At 51.4% G+C, this 16701-nt stretch overlaps 1 protein-coding gene across 1 annotated transcript in view; it reads right to left on the bottom strand.

Moving 5' to 3' along the window:
* BLTP2 (bridge-like lipid transfer protein family member 2) overlaps positions 1-16252 on the bottom strand; it is a 32310-nt gene extending 16058 nt beyond the window's left edge. The window contains 20 exon segments of the mRNA XM_020963214.2: positions 28-146; positions 295-497; positions 659-850; positions 1189-2248; positions 7066-7271; positions 8020-8278; positions 8453-8517; positions 8520-8615; positions 8752-8870; positions 9356-9501; positions 9694-9761; positions 9967-10091; positions 10195-10318; positions 11352-11529; positions 11734-11794; positions 12079-12197; positions 12448-12595; positions 12893-12942; positions 14943-15072; positions 16062-16252. Coding sequence (XP_020818873.1) covers positions 28-146; positions 295-497; positions 659-850; positions 1189-2248; positions 7066-7271; positions 8020-8278; positions 8453-8517; positions 8520-8615; positions 8752-8870; positions 9356-9501; positions 9694-9761; positions 9967-10091; positions 10195-10318; positions 11352-11529; positions 11734-11794; positions 12079-12197; positions 12448-12595; positions 12893-12942; positions 14943-15072; positions 16062-16129 — 3536 coding nt within the window. The 5' untranslated portion in view covers positions 16130-16252.
* Positions 16253-16701: the final 449 nt, after the last annotated feature.

The raw sequence follows: 16701 nt of genomic DNA, 5'->3' as shown, positions 1-16701 counted from the left end.
CAAGGCCACACCCAGCATTCAACTCACTTGGAGGCTGTCCTCACATTGACATCCAAGTCCCCCTTGAACACAAACTGGCCTGGTTTCCAGTGAAAAAACAGGTGGCTCCACTCCCAATGCATATTTTCAGTTGTATTATAGGGATCCTGTAAGCATCTCAAGGACTTAACAAGGTTTCACGGAAGGGACCACCCCACCCCCACACATGTCCTCTAGCACCGAGCCCCAACCATCCATGGTTACAATCACATGGGATGAGAATGAAATCAGCAGGCTCCCTGCCCCCCTGCTCACCTCTGTAGCCAGCTGATGGAGGTTGGCCTGTTCAATGTCCATGTGCCAGTCCCCATGGAAAAGCAAGCGGCTCTTGTCCCACCAGGGCAAGGGCGCACTGGGGTCGGCTGAGGGCTTCGTCAAGAGGTCCACGGACTGGCCAATTAATGTCCAGGCGGGGTCCCAGCACGGCCCCCACACCACTGTGTACTGGAAGACCTCCGCTGGAAGGAATATTGGGCAGTCATGTACAGACATTCTACCACAGGCCCGGGTTCCTCCCGGCTTGGACATGAGCTTCATCTCACTGCCCACCCTCTTCACCACAGATATGTTCCCTCTACACCAAACTCCCCAGCTCTCTGTAGTCCCCACACCCACTCACAACGAAAATCATGGTAGAACTTGAGTGGGGGCATGTTCCTTTCCACGACCACATCACTCCAAGGGAGACCCAGACGCAGGGTCTGTCGCCGTCGGGAGCAGGGCTGTCCCATCTGCTCTGCGCCCACCAGTCGGCCTAGCAGCCTCCAGTCACGAATCTCGAACAGGTAGCGAGGGTAATCACGGATCCGCACTGCGTGGAGAGACAACACAGGAGGGATGCTCAGGAGCCACGTCCTTTCCCCTGATTTCTCTCATTCACCCACTCAGCTCAAGGCAGGACCTCGGATGCCCCGCTGGGGTGGTAAAACCACGGAGTAAGGCATGGGGAAGGGCACAGACCACCCTCCAGCACAGGAGGAAAGACCTGCCCCGAGGGGCGCCTCCAGCCCAGAAAGGCTCACATCCACCTTAAGCCACGTGGGGTTCCAAACGCGAGGGGGGTGGGGTTTTCCTAGCAGAGACTACACCCAGAGCTTTGCAGAAGTCAGCCAGCCAGACAAGAGGCTCGGCAGGGGGACCACCACTCACCCAGGAAGGTCTTAACGTTGCATTTGAGCATACGACACCACTGAATGGCAAGTTCGAGGCCCTCGCCGGGGAAAGGGCTGCCAGGGTCCAGCTCCCGCATCTGCATCAGCACCCGCTCAGGCCCGTGGAAGGAGGCATCCGCCAGGGCCACCAGCTCCAGCCCCGCCAGGCTCCAGGTGAGCAGGGCCCGGCGCATGGGCGTGTTCCCGTAGAGGCGGCGTGAGCGCTGGATGTAGATCTCGATGTTCTTGCGCTCCAGGGAGGCGTAGAGCTCTTCGATCTTGCGGGCCGGGAGCAGTTCCCCGTGCTGCTTGCGGAGCGCAGCCACTTTGGCATCCAGCAGCTGCAGCCGCTTGGCGCTTTCCTTGCTTTCGTCCTTCATCAGCTCGTAGTTGTCCCGCAGCTTCACCTCAAAGATGTCATCCAGGAAGACCCAAGAGAAGTGCTGCACCTTAATTAGCAAGTCAGGGGGGAGTGGAGCCGGCTCTGGGGGCTCCCCAGCCTGGACCCCCCGGTGCAGCCCCTTCAGCCACTTCTGCACCCCCACGGCCTCGTCCAGGGTCCGAGAGAAGTCATACTGGTAAGGAAACTCCACCAACACTGAGCCCAGGGAGAAAAGCCAGACCCGGTTACGCAGGGTCTCCAGGGAGGGGAAGGGGTTGCGGTGCAAGATCATCTCTTCCAGCTCGGACAGCAGCTGCACCTCCACTTCCTTGAAGCTGAAGATGCTGTTGCCGTCGAAGCCGGCAGCCAGTTCCGGGCAGTAGATCTGGAGGGAGCCGCCGTGGCGACTCAAGGACACGCTCTCTGCCACCAGGGTGATGAACTTGTCCTCAGCCACAAAGGCCGTCAGTTTGGCTGTGCTCACTTCCAAGGTCAGGTTCAAGAGCCGCTTTGGAGGGGCTGGTTCACGGGGGCTGACCTCGGTTGCAGCGGGGCTTCCCGGCTCCTCTGGGGCTCTGAGGAGGTCTCGGCACTGGAGCGTGGCCAGGACATGCTGGTACAGGTACATGTGGTCTGGGGGGCTCCAGAGTACCATCAGCCCTGCACCACACTGCACCTGTAGGGGAAATCAATGGCAGAGGTTACTCTCTTTGTTGAAGCCTATCAAATACTGTTATCCAGAACAATGGAAGGATGACAGAGGCCAACATTCTATGAACATTGCAGACCCGGTGTAGGACTCATCTCCACCCAGAAATTTTTCTAACTATCCTCCTTGCTCCCTCGCTTTGCTTTTCTTCAGAACAAACATACCGAAGTCAGTTTTATATTGTCTTGTATCAACACACGTTTTCTATTTGTTTCATGTCTGTATGTGGTCTTCTCAGGGAGACTGTAAGCTCCCCAAAGGCAAGCCACAGTGGTTCCTTGGGCATTCCCTAGAGTAGCTGGTCTAGTGCTGCCCTCAGTGAAAAGCTGAATGTGTCCTCTTAGAAGCACTGGGCTCATAATCAGAATACCTGATTTCTAATCCCAGCCCTATCATTTTCTGGCTGTGTGACTGTGGCCAAGTCACTTAACCATTTCTCTGTGCCTCAGTTTCCTCATCTGTCAAATAAGGATAATATCAGCACCATCTACTCCATGGAGCTTTTGTGAGGAAAGTCCTTTGTAAATCACTAAACAGCATTCAACAAACCTTTATTAAATACCTTCTGTGAGACAGGAAGTATAGACAAGATACCATCCCTGACCTAACAGAGTTTATGGTATAATCAAAAGACAAGACACAAACCCAGCTTGACCAACTAACACATACAATGTGACTCAGAAGCATTTCAGAGCTTTGCAGGGCAAAGTGCTGCTATGCGAAGGCCAAGAATGAAGGCTGTCCCCACTGGGGAGGAGTGGGTGTGGACACGAGGGACAGCGTTATCAAGAATGTGGCTTCTGAGTCGAACTTTCAAGGGTGGGTGGGAATTCTAAAGGCGGAGAGAAAGGAGGACATTCCAGGCACAGGGAACAACATTAAGCATGGTTATATAGGCAGGAAGATATAGGGAATGTTTACAGGGCTGTCTGTGGAGTCCAGTTTGGCTAGAACACATAGTACATGAGGAAGGCAATGACAAACATACGCCTCACAAAAATAAAAGAAAATTTAAATAATTGGAGGGATATTCATTGTTTATGGTCGGGTGTTGCCAATATTACAAAAATGGCAATAAACTTACAGACTGAGTATCATGCCAATCAAACTACCAACAGACTACTTTACTGGCTTCTAAGTGGCGCCGAGGCAGTGGATTGAGTATTATTGAGTCTGCAGTCAAGAGGAAGAGCTGAGTTCAAACCACACACTAGGTGTATGACTTTGGGCAAGTCACTTAACTACTGTTTGCCTCGGTTTTCTCTTCTGCACAATAGAGATGATACCAGCACCTACTCTGCAGGGTTGTTGTGAAGATTAAATGAGACACCCCTTTCTCTCCTCTAACACAGTCCCCACCTGGTGCAGGCCCTTATCACCTCATACCTAGATCATTCCAACAGTCTGCTGGTGGGTCTGCCTGCCTCAAGTCTCTCTCCACTCCAGCCCAGCTTCCATTAAGCCAGCAAAGCGATTCTACAGGTCCAACCATGAAACTCTCCTACTCAGTAAACTCCAGTGGCTTCCTATCACATCTGGGATCAAATACAAAATGCTCCGCTTGGCATTCAAAGCCTTTCACAATCTACCCATCCCCTCCAGTCTTCTTAGACCTTATTCCCCAACACATGCTCTTTGATGCAGTGATATCGGCCACCTGGCTGCTCCAGGAATGAGATTCTCCATCTCTCTGCCCCGGTATCTTGTCTGGAGGTCTCCCATGCCTAGAACACCCTACCTCCTCATTTCTGACTAGTGACCTCCCTGGCTTCCTTCAAGTTCCAACTGAAATCTCACCTCCTACAGGAAACCTTCCCTAACCCCTCTTAATTCCAGTGCTTTCTCTATGTTAATTATTTCCAATCTATCTTGTACAAAGCCTGCTTTATATTTATGTGGATACAGGTATATTATAAATGTATTATGTGTGTGCATACATATAACATACATATTTTATACATAGCCTGCATATATTTGTCAGCATGTTGTTTCTTTCACTAGATTATAAACTGCTTGAGGACAGGGACTGTCTTTTGCCTCTTTTTTTGTATCCCCAGGACTTAGCACAGTGCTTGGCACACAACAGGTGCTTACTAAATATTTACTAACTACAATTAATTTTACAATAAATTGTAAAGTGTTTAGCAGAGTGCCTAACACATAATAGGTGCTATATCCAAGTCTTATATCCGAGGCTATCCAAGGACTTGTACCGGCCTTCCCTTTATAAAACTAGATAATGTAATAATAAAATTTATCTAGAGGAACAAAAGGTCAAAGAAAATAACGAAAACAGTCAGGACAAAGGAGTCTACCATTACCAGATCTTAAACTATACTAGAAAACACTAATCACATAAGCTATCTGGTACTGGTTTAAAAACAAAAAAACTAATCAGTGGTATACACTAGATAAGGAAGACCCAGTTGTTTAATAAACCTAAAAATACCAGCTACTGAGATAAGGAAGCAGTTTGGCAGAAAATGAGGTTTAGACTAATAATCCTACATATAATAATCCTACTAATAAGCTCTTTATGGATACATGGCCTAAATATAAAAGGTCATACCATTAAAAAAAAAGAGAGAGAGAATGGAAGTACCTTGCACAACTATTGCTACTGAAAGAATTCAACTAAATAAGAGGTAAAGGTGGTCACAAAAGATTAAGGGGATGATTTTGATTGTATAAACTGAAAAGCTATTATACAAATCAAACTGATGTTTAGAAGAGAGGGAGTAAATTGAGGGAACCTTACAGCAGATATCTGGTGACGGTCTATTGTATCCTGATAAAGGTATGTCTATTTAAGATATACAGAGAATTGACACAAGCAAATATCATCGCATTTGACAGCTGGAAGGAAGCTCAGTCGCCACCCTGTCCAAGGCACACACAAAGGGTATCTAGCACAGAATGCCATCCAGTCACTTGGAGCTCGAGACCACTACGGAGAGAAAACCTCTCCATTCTACCTTGGAACAGCTCTTACAGTTATGAAGTTGTTTCTTCATCATCTAAATTGGTCTCTTTCCAGCTTCTACCCACTACTACTGGTTCTGCTTCTGGAGCCACACTGTACAAGCTGAATCCCCGCCCTGCATGTCACAGGCTTTACAACACTCAGGTTCCATCCCCCACCTCCACCAGGGTCTTCTCTCCTCTAGGCTGACACTCCCAGTTCCTTTAACAAGTCCTCATATGACACATGAGGTTCTTGTCCTCATCAGTACAAGACTCATTTCCCAATAGATAAGTGGTCAAAGGATAGGATATGAGCAGGCAGTCTTCAAAACAGGAAAAGCAGTCATGTGAACGAATACTCCAAATCACCAACAATAAAAGAAATACCAAGTTAAACAATTCAGAGGCTTCAGGATCTGCCCATCATCACACCGCCAAGGATGACAAAAGATAAAGCTGGTAAATGACAGAGGGAGAATGATAAGAGAGGCCCCTAATGCACTGTGCACTGTCAGGGGATCACACAGCGGGCCCACCGTTCAAGAAAAACTGTGAGGAATTCCATTTAAAGTCACTATGTGGTGCGTAGTCCTTTGATGTACTACTCAAAAATACCACTACTCAGCACACCCCAAGAAGGTCAATGACTGAGCAAGAGGTCCCATTCTACATACAAAGATATCTAAGGCAGCAAAGAACTCGAAGGAAAGAAGGCGCCCATAGACTGTGGTACTGCTGAACCAGGATATATAAACGTGACGGAATTTTATTGTGCCCTAGGAAATGAGGAATATGAAGAATTCAGAGAAATTTGGATAGACTTGTATGAATTGACAAAGTAAAGTAACAGAAACCAGGAAAACAAACAAAATGAGCAAGCAATATAACAGAAAACAACATGGAATGACTTCAGAACTATGACTGACACAGTGGCCAATCAGGCCTTCAGAAAACTTGAGGACGAAGCATGTCTCCTGCCCTTGGCAGAGAAAGGCTTTGGGGATAACAGGTGTGCAATGAGGCCAACATTTTCAGACACAGAAGATGTGTTGACTTGTTTTGCTTAATTGTTTGGTCTGGTATAAGGGAAGATTACATGGGGGTGAGGGAGGGGGAAAAAAAAAAGAAATGCAGGGTGACACCTGACTGTGGAAAGCCCTGAGTGCCAGGCCAAAGTGGCTATATTGACAAGCTGACTATTGGGAACCACTGCAGATCTGTAAGTGAAGGAAAGATGTGACTAATTTATGCATCTCAATGCACACCACTATTACCACGCTCATTGTTGCCAGGAGCTACCTTTATACAATGGCCACATCCTGGCACGCCACAGCCACGATGAGAAGACAACTAATGGGAAAACAGGCAGTACATTAGCTTCGTCCTTGACTGACCTTAAAAATTAATATGAAAAGTAAAGCTTAAATTGGGAAGGCATTAGGCTTTCCCAAACGGTCTTAAGGTGAGGAGTATTATGAAGGGAACCATCACGAGACAGAGGAAACAGAAAGTAAGCAGACTGTCTGGCAGGCTACTGGAAACCAAATTCCAGGATGGAAAAGGAACCTCTTGGTTTCTTCTAAGGACAGTGACGTCCCAGAGGGAGGAATACAGCCCTTCCCTCCCCCACAGTCCCCAATACAAAGGTTCTATTTCAATACCCTTTAGGAAAGCTTTTCAAGGTTTGCCTAGTCACGGGAGTCCAGAAAGCTCCAGTGAGGTCAGAGGGACAGCAGCCTGAAAAGCCAATGCTGCAGCTTGTTTTCCATGGGACCAGGATTCAAACCACAAGTTAAGGGGCTGCTGAGCCCAGGCCTTACCTCTAGAGAACGGATGCTACTGTGGTAGGTGACGGAGAGCATGGAAAGGCTGAGGACAGGGGTGGGGATGTCGGGGGCCTTGCAACATGGCTGCATCTTCTCTGTGACTGTCTTCACCAGGGCCAGCACGAGTCCCTGGATACCCACTGTGGAACTCTCTGCACTGCCTAGGACAGTCAGGGTGTCCAGTCGGACCTCCGAGGCTCCTAGAATCCCAGACACCCAGTTAGCCTGCTGCTCTTCACTCACAAATGGCAGCTACAGTTCCTCCTCTCCCCTTCCAGCCATTCTCTTCACTCCAACTCTCTTCTCTCCTACCGGTCAACCCATTCTATCCTCCCATTCTTCAGCCCAAGGTCACCTCTGAGTTCATCTCGTACCAAGAGGCCCGTCTAGATTAGGCTTCACAAGAGATATTGACAACCTCTCACTCTATCCCCACCACACTCCCAGCCACTCTATGTTATTCAATAAAGAAAGAAAGAAAGAGAAAATGGCCTAGATCTATACGTCTCATGTGCTCATCTGCTACAGGGAAACAGCAGCTCCACAGCATGGGTGGAGCCTCAATGGAAGAATTACAGAGAGACAGGTTGGAAAGACACGGAAAAATGTGGTGTGAACAGATCTGAATCCTTCCGTATGTTCTCAACCTGTGCAGTGAAGACCACGAATGAGAGCACAGACCCCAATATCTAAGTGCAATGAACATCTAACCCCTCAGGAGGGTTTAAAATTAAGATCAGTCCCTGCATGAGGCGCCACTTCCACCCCCCTGGTCCGTTAACTTGGAGCTGTTTAAGAAAACCAGGCTGATCAGCAGGCCAGCCCCTGGAGAATGAAGCAGACCAGTAGCAGCTGATTTAGTAAGGGAAGGTCCTTGTTCTCCAGTGTGGGCTCAAGGCTGCCAATTCTGCATGTGGCTTCTGGCTGCAGCACTGGGCCCTCACTTACCCACCAGGCTAGAAAGGGTGAACAGGTTCATGTCCTCCACTTTCAAGTCCACTTTCCACAGGAGCACTGGAGATTCCCCAGAAGGAAGCTCCCTGGGCGGGGCTGGCCTCCTGGACCAAAAACCCAACAGGGACAGGATGCGGGAGAGACATTCAGCACAGGTGTCTGATGCCTCCACCTGCAGACCGCGGATGGTACAGTCCAGGAAGAGGGTGTCCGACTGAGTGCTGCTCAGCCCCAGGGGCTGGTTATAGCTGCCCTAGAAAGGGAACAGAGATGTCCAGATGTAGGCTGCTCCCCCCCAGCCCTACAACAGCCCTATGACTCATTATGACATGCTCATCATCATTTCACAGCTGAGTCAAGAAGGGATCTGTGAAGGGCTCCATGGATGCCCAGCAGAAGCCACAAGGGCCAGGGTCTCCTCACCTACCTGTAGGGTGAAGGAATCGAGGACAAGGGCCTCACCCCAGACATGCATGTTGGGCGGATGGGGCGCCGTTGGATGTGAGAGTCATTTCCCACACGCCAGCACAAGTGGTCCACGGCCAGGACGCCCCGCTGATGGATGCTTTGGGGCCTCAGGTGCTGGTAATCTGTAGGGAAGATGGTGGCAAGGCATGATGTGGTGTCTTCAGCTAGCTACACTCAAACCAAGACCATCACGACTGGTAAGCTGGCTCGGTCCCCCTAAAATGGACACACTCACTGCTTGTTGCCCAGGAACCTTACCCAGAGAAATGGAATTGAAGCCCAGCGCAAAGGGTGGCGTATCTCCGAGCTGAATGGAAACATTGACATTGGAGATAGAAGTGCTAAGGATGATGGGGGCCAGAATCTGAGGGAAGTTTCTGTATAGGGAGAAAACACCACCGTAAGGGAAGGAAAGAAAGGATCAGCTCCCTATCTGGAGACAGGTTCTTGCTTGCTCTCAGGTGAGAGCAGAGAATCCAAGCCTTGCTATGATCCTCAGAAGAGGAGACAGAAAACAGCAGGAATAACACTGAAGAACTGAACATACACTAAATGCTCTGCTCCCTCTAGTATCTACAAAAATTAGCTAAGAAACCCAAAACCCCAAAAAGCTACAACCATGATCATCAAAAAACAAATTCAGCCCTTGAGCCCTGGCTACAAAAGCCACGCGAGAGCATGATGCTGCTCCTACTACTCAGGAGCTCTCCAGGGAAGGCCAAGAGACGAGATCAACCAAACAGCAGGCATGACTGAGTGCCCACAATGTGCTTACACAGGAAGGAAGCCCATTTGGAACATGTCAGCAGTGTCCTAAGGAACCAAGGCAGAAAGTGGAACACTGGGACATGGTTGATCTCACCTGGTTTTCCTGGGGTGGGAGATGGCCCGTCTAGGCCCGTGCCTTTCTCGTACCAACATGTGCAGCCAGTGAGAGAATTCCTGGTGCCGGTAGTGGACGATGCATGTGCTGAGCACCAGAGAGGCAGAAAGATCAATGGTGGTCACCTAGAGAAAGGTATGAGGCTGAGGAGGAGAAGGAGGAGGAGGAGAAGGAAGAGGAGGAAGAGGAAAAGGAGGAGGAGGAGGAGAAGGAGGTGGGGGCGTGGGGCCTGGTCTCTCCATTTGGGAAGGGGACCAGCTACGAGTTCAGGGAGCACTAACGGTCCGCTAAGGCCAGAAAAGGGCTGAGGCTCTCACCTGCACGCTGGCTTTTAGGGAATTTAGGCAGATGATACGCTGACGGCTCTGGGAAAGCAACAGCCCATCTGCAGGAAGCAAAAGGGCCGTCAGGGAGCTCAGAGGGAGAGAAGCAGATTGCCAGCTCCTCCCCTCGGCAATCCCCCATGACTTTAGAGACTTTTTCCTTTCAGCTTCTTCCCCACCCCCGTTAATCCCAATTTAGAGTAAATGGGACCCACTGCACTTCCTCCTCTTGAGGTCCCTTGGGCCCCAGGCATCCCAACCACCCACCTTCTAGCAGCAGCTCAGTGCTCATCTGGGCCATGTCTGAATTGGCTGTGAAACTTCGAAGCGGCAGCTGGTCCTCCTCACGATGGTAATTAAACTTCAGCAGCTTCAGTGTCCAGTTGAGGTGCCTAGCCGAGAACGGAGGTGGGCTCAGCCCCCACGCCCTCCCTCACCGTCCCGAAGCTTGCCCCACCCAGGCAGGCTCAGCGCCGAACACCCACTGGCCCTCACCTCTTCTGGCTGTTCATGGACAGCACCACACTGGTGTTCTCCATCTCTATTTTCACTTTCCCTGGGAGCAGCTGAAGGAGGTTCAAGCCAGGAATGGTTGGCTCAGTCATGTCTTCTGTCACCTCTGCAAATGAGAAAATAGAGGCTGCGCATCCACAGATCCATCTCCAAGAAAAGACCCGCGGGTTCTTCTCAAATACCTTTTCCTTTCAGATAAAGTCAGCTTGGTCCCTCTTCCCTGACCACTCCAGTACTGTAGGGATCACAGGGACCTCAGAGGCCATCTACAATGTCCCCAAGGAGCAGGGCCCCAGACTTTGCCAGACCATCTCAAGTGGACAGGAAACTCACTACTCCCCCAAGGCGGCCTGTTCCACTCTGAAACAGCTCTAATAATGAGAAAGTCTTCCCTTACATGAAACCAGTATCTTACAGATACTGCCGTCCAAAGTACCTGGTTTTGCTTCTGGAACTAGCAGAGCAAGCCTGCTCCCTTCTCCGTATGATTGCTCTTCAAATGCTTGAACATTCGTGTGTAATCCCTGCCCCCCACCCTGGCCTTCTCTTCTTCAGTTAAAAACCCCATTCCTTCAAAGGTTCCACGTGCAGCATTATTCCTAGGCCCCTCAATCTCCTGGTTGTCCTTCCTACAGACAACGTCCAACGTGTCAACATCCTTTCTAAAATGAGGCACACAGAACCGAACACCCCCAGGATTCCAGATGTAGACACACCACAACAGAGTAAAGTCCGACCATGACCTCTTTTGTGCTGGGACGCTATGGGCCTCTCAATGTAGTCTAAGGCTGTGGGCTTTTGGGGGTGCTGTATTACGTTGAATGGCTGACTCCTATTGAGTCTGCAGTCCACTAAAACCCCAAGGCAAACATCCCCAAGATGCCACCACCAGGCAAATGTTCCAGGACGCAGAATTCTGCTGTTCCTTCCCTCTCCCAGTCCAAGAAAGAGACCAGGTCATCTGAGGGAGTCCCATTCTTACTCCAGGTCCACCAATTCTCAAGGTCAAGGCTTGTTTGCCAACAGCCTATACCAATGATAACTAACAACATGCCAGGTGAATTGCAAGACCCAGAACTTGGTTTCTACATATCTTAAGTCAAGAGAATCAACACATCTATCTTTATCTGGCATTTTACCTGGCCTCAAGGTAGGCACCAGGCTCGGGTGCAGCAGCTGGCCATGGAAGAGGCCTTCATGCAGCTCAGCATGGAGGGTCCACACATCTAGGGTGATGGCCTTCAGCTGCAGACTGCTTAAACCCATCTCCACACACAGGTCCATGGCTAGGGAGAGCTCTGCCAGGCAAGTGTCCTCCTACACAGGTCAGTGAGACAGACAACCTGTCAACCTCTCACATCCAGAAGGCTCTGGTCAAAAAGACAGTGAATGGAAGCCATGACAGGTCCCAAGGGATCCCCACTGGTATAGGAAATAATTAAGAGGGCCCCAGTGTTCCTGAGCTCACACCCAGAATGGAAGCCGGGATGGAGTGAGCACGTGACCCTGTGACATACTCACCGACTGGCCACTCTTTAGTACTTTGCTGTTCACCTGGCTTAGGCTCACCTCACAGTCGATTCTGCGAGGGAGGAAAAAGTCAAAATCCTCGGTCAGTGGTTTCCCCCACCCCCGGCCGATCCTCCATCTTGCTTGCAGGAAGAGAAGCTGGGTAGACCTGACCTTGTGCCCAGCTCAAACCAGGCAGTGTAACTGCCCTAACTTGGGTGGTGGGAGCTCCATCTATGGAGCTGGAGCTCAGCCACTCTGCCAGCTAGCCTTGCCTTGGCTTCCACTCCCTGGTGCCAAAAATGGGAACAGTTGGTTTAGATGCTGCCATCTGGATTCTACCCACCCAGCGCTTACCTCTTCCCATCACTATCCAGAAGGAATCGGCTCCTGCTGATCTGAATGTGCCACAGGGACTCGGAGGTAGCTACCTTGAGAACCATGATGTTGATAGAATCCACATGGATAGAGAAAAGCTGAGGGGAAGAAGTTGGCACAAACAATAGTCAGGAGTAGGCCACCATTTGCCCTCTTTCCTTAGGTCTTCAGATGAAGAGGAGACACACTTCCCATTCCATAGGTAATGCAACCCAGGACCTCGAAAGACAGCTGCTGACACCTCTGAAAAAACCTTCCTCAGACGAGGGATGTGAGGGGAAAGCCAGCTTGAAGCACGGGCCTGCCCATCCTGGGTCACAGTGTCCAAGAAATGGGGACAAGTCTCACCTGGCAAGCGATCCTCAGCAAGGAGGGGCTGAGAGGCATCTCCCTGTGCTCCATCCCAGTGGTCTTGGAGAAAGAGGTAGGCAGGCCAGACATCTTCTGTAGATCGGTTCTGATCCGCACCTCCCCGAAACACAGTGCCACGTAGTGCCTGCCCCCAGGAGAGAGACCTGACTGCCATCAGTGTCATCAGCCAGAGAACCATTCCTTCCCTCCAACCTCCCAGCTTCCCTGAGGGTAGGTTTTGGTCCAGGAAGTTAGCATGGCGGCACATGTCAACACTTGTCTTACAAGTTCACAGTATACAGACCCATACGGAGGCTCTGAGGAGGCAAGGGCCAGCTCTCTCTTCAGGCTGAAAGGCTTCTCATCAATCAGATCCCATCCAACAACACTCAACCCCACACTACAAATCTCCCTTCTGGAAAAGGTAAGATGAGATACTCACGGCAGCTCATGGCTCAGGAGTTTGCTGGAAATCCACACACTATCAATTTCCTGGAATAGTATGGGAAAAGGCTTTGTGCGGCTGCTGCCAGCTAAGGCCCAGGCAATCCGACAGTCTCCACAGCAGACACATGGGTCACTGGGACACTGGGGTCAGAGGCGGGAGCAGAGGAACAGCAGGGGAGGAAGGTGGTCCATAGGCCCACGCTAAACCCACCCAGATCAGTTCAGCTCCACAGACACTTAAGCACCAACTATATGCAAAGCACTGTGCTAAGACAAAAATAGTCCCTGCCCTCAAGATGATTCTAGTCTACTTGTGGGGAAGGGAATGGTGGGAAGACACTATGACAGTGCACAGATAAACATCATACAAAGTTGGGAGGGAAGGGGGCAAAGGATAACATGCTCTAGGCATGGTTGAAGGAGCAACTGCTAACAGCTGAGGGTATAAGGAAGGCTAAAAAGAGGCACCACCTGAGCTGAGCTGTGAAGGAAGATAACAGTATCATTAGTATTGTTATCCTGCAACTCATATGCACACATAGCACTTGTAAGATCTGAACCAGCCTTCACACATATGATTTCATTTTAGAGAAATACTATTATTGCCAATCCACAGCTGAAGAGACAGAGGCTCAGAGAAATCGAGAGGTACTAGATTGGGAGCTGGAAGGAAACTCGGGCATCTCACTTGAGGCAGGCGGGGCCCAGAGGGATGGGCCACACCAGTAACTGCGCCAGGATTGAAATCCAGGTCTTTCCAATGCCCTTTCCACAATGCTGGAGGGCATCTGAAGAACAGAGATGAGCAGGGAGTAACTTCCAGGAGTGGAAGTCAGGCAGTGTGAACGCACAGCAATCGCTGCATTTTCTCTCAGCATGTGGGTCCAAGTCATAATGATTATAATTACTTGAGAAGTCTCTTCTTTGGGTGTATTGGCCCATTTCTCCCATTACACTGTAAGCTATTTCTCTTACAGCCTTCCACAGAGCTCAAGCAGGGCCACTGTCAGTGCTCAATAACTGTTCCTGATAGACCAACTGACTTGCCCTAAACCTGGTCTTCTCAGGTTAGATCAAAGAAGTGATTAACTGGGAAAACCACCTAACATTCAAGAATGAAGAAACCATGATTGATAAACAGTTGGATTATCAAACAACCAAAGAGCTACTCAATGCTTGTGATAAGGTTAATGCAACATAGCAAAGATGGCAGTACTAGACAAATTAAATTATGGATTTCATGCAATCCCAATCAAAAGACCAAAGAGCTACTTCATGGGACTGTGATTAAAATTTATCAGTAACGACACTACCAAGGGAAACTATGGGGGAAATAAAAGATCTCTCAAAGTAGTGGTCAATATCAAAATTGTCTGGTTTGGGTTGTTTTTGTTTTTTAAAGTACGAAAATAGATCAATGGAATAAAATAGAGAACATGGAACCAAAGGAATATACCAGAACTGTGCTGGCAGAATCACAGGTTCAGAGCTGGAATGGGCCTCTCAGGTCACACTTGACCACTTCTCCCATTTTTCAAATGAGGAACTGAGGCACAGAGTGAGTGACCATAAAACATGAAAAACGACATGTTTTTCAATAAAAACTGCCAGGAAAATGGATCCTGACAGGCCAAAATAACAACTGGGTAAGAGCCCCATCTCCTACTGGGCTTTTCTGGTTTGGCCCTGTGATTTCATGGGGAAATTGTCTTCACCCATGCAGACTGGAAAGTCATCTACAATGTGTAGTCTTAGAGATTTGCTTGGGGTACAGTGACCTGCTCAGGATCATACGTCCAGTATGTTAAAAGCAAGATTTGATCCCAGGTCTTCCTAACACCGAAGCTAACCCTCTATCATGATGCCTCTTATGTCACACCACAGCAAATTTCAAAAGTACTGACAATTTAAATATTTTGAAAACCATTAAAACTGTAGGAAACAACAGAGCACTGTCGTGGAGAAGAGAAAACATTCTTAGCTACTGCTGATTTCAGCTGGGTTTCCCCTCCACCTCCCCTTTCAGGGAACTCCCTCATACTCACCACGGTTTGCTGGTGCTGCTCAAACTTCAGACTAACATTCTGGATCCAGAAGAAGCCGAAGGAGCCGATCTTGAGCTCCGCTTGGAGCCTGCGATGACACCACTTGGTGGCCAAGCGGACCAGAAGCCACCTGCCAAGAGATGCTGGTGAGCTCTGCCCGTACAAGACTTTCATGAGGAGGGCTCTAATCTATGGATGAGACTCCTCGGCAAGTTTTTATTTTCCTCTTCGCTCCTCCTGATGGGCCCAGTGGAAAGGGCCCCCTGCTTCAGGCACTGACTGTTGGGGCAACCCTGGGTGTGCCTCAGTAAAAGGAAGGGGACTCACTGCTCCCTGCTCTGCCACTATCTGTACCCCTCTCTAAGCCTCAGTTTCCTAGCCTGTAAAATGAGACTTCTGGCTCCGGAGCTACCGCTTCCCTCCGCCCCAGGGGTCCGGACTCCAGACCCAGAGTCTAGGTGACGGCCCCCCTCCTGCTCCCATCCCCGAGGAGAAACCAGGGATCCCTCGCTTCCCAGATCTCATCCCAGCCCTCCGAGCTGTGTCGGGGAGCTTCCCCGCCACTATCAGAAGCCTCGGGCTCCACGCAGGAAAACGGACTCCAGCCTCACTGGAGGGGAGAACCTCGCCGCTCTGGGGTCGCCCAAGGGTCTCCTGGGGGCGGTCGGGGCCAGGCAAGGGCTAGATAGAGCCCCCCTTCTCCAGGATTGCCGAGTACTCCCCCCCCCGAGAAGGAGCCCAGGAGGTGGGCAGGGGGCCCAGGGACACCTGTACAGCAGAGGAAACTGAGGCAATGGAGGAGGAGGGCAGTGCCCGGGCACGGCAGGTCTGTAGAAGTACGGGACTTGTCCAAGGTCACCCGGAACCAAGAGCACCAAACAAGGGGCTCCGGGGCAACCCCCACCCACCCACTCGCGGGGCTCCCCTCCCACAGCCCACAGGCCCTCCCCTTTCCCTTGAGCCCCACCCCGGCCAGCGCGCCCCCGCTGCTCCGCCCCTCCCTCTCCGCGCGCCCCGCGCCGCCCCCCCTCCCCGCGCGCCCCCGCTGCTCCGCCCCTCCCTCCCCGCGCGCTCCCGAGCGCCCCCTCGCCCCTCTCTCTGGCCCCGGCGGCCCCTCACCGGCACAAGAAGAGGGCGCAGAGCGCAGCCAGGAGCAAGGACAGCAGCGCGGCCAAGAGCAGAGGCATCGCGGCCCCACGGCCCCGGCCCGGCCCCTGCCCCCGCTAGTTCCGTGCCGAGCCTCCGAGGGCCGACTAGCCGCCTGCGCGGGGGACGGCGCGAGCAGGAGACGCGGCGAGCCCCGCCCAGGCCAGGCCCGGCGGCCCCCCCTACCCCGCCGCGGCGCCCGCGCACGAGCGAGCGAGGGAGGGCGGAAGGGGGAGGAGACAGAACACGTTCCTCTTCCTCGCCCCGCCCTCCCTCTCAGCCTCGGCCTCCCCTCTCCAGGCTCCAGGGCCCGAGCAAAGAGGAGACACGTCCCTCCTCCCTAGCCCCGCCCCCGCCCCGCAGCAGCCCCAGTGCGGAGGGAGGAGCTAGGCACGCTGCTGGTCCCGCCCCTGTCCCCGCCCCTTCCTCCACCCCAACCCCCTCCGGCCGAGCCAGCTGGCCGACCTCCACCTCGGGCGGCGTTTGTCTCCCGGGGGGCGGGCGAGTCTCTGGCTGCCACTCGACGAATTATCGTGGGACACCCTCCCCGAGCCCGAGGACGAGTCTTAAGAAGTGGGGTCCCAACGGAGCCCGGAGGACCTTAGGCTCAGCC

The sequence above is a fragment of the Phascolarctos cinereus genome, unplaced genomic scaffold, assembly GCF_003287225.1.
Source record: "Phascolarctos cinereus isolate Bilbo 61053 unplaced genomic scaffold, phaCin_HiC Scaffold_5;HRSCAF=322, whole genome shotgun sequence".
NCBI classification, from domain to species: Eukaryota; Metazoa; Chordata; class Mammalia; order Diprotodontia; family Phascolarctidae; genus Phascolarctos; species Phascolarctos cinereus.
Note: the sequence above shows the minus strand (reverse complement) of the source record. Positions and strands in the feature narration are given on the sequence as shown.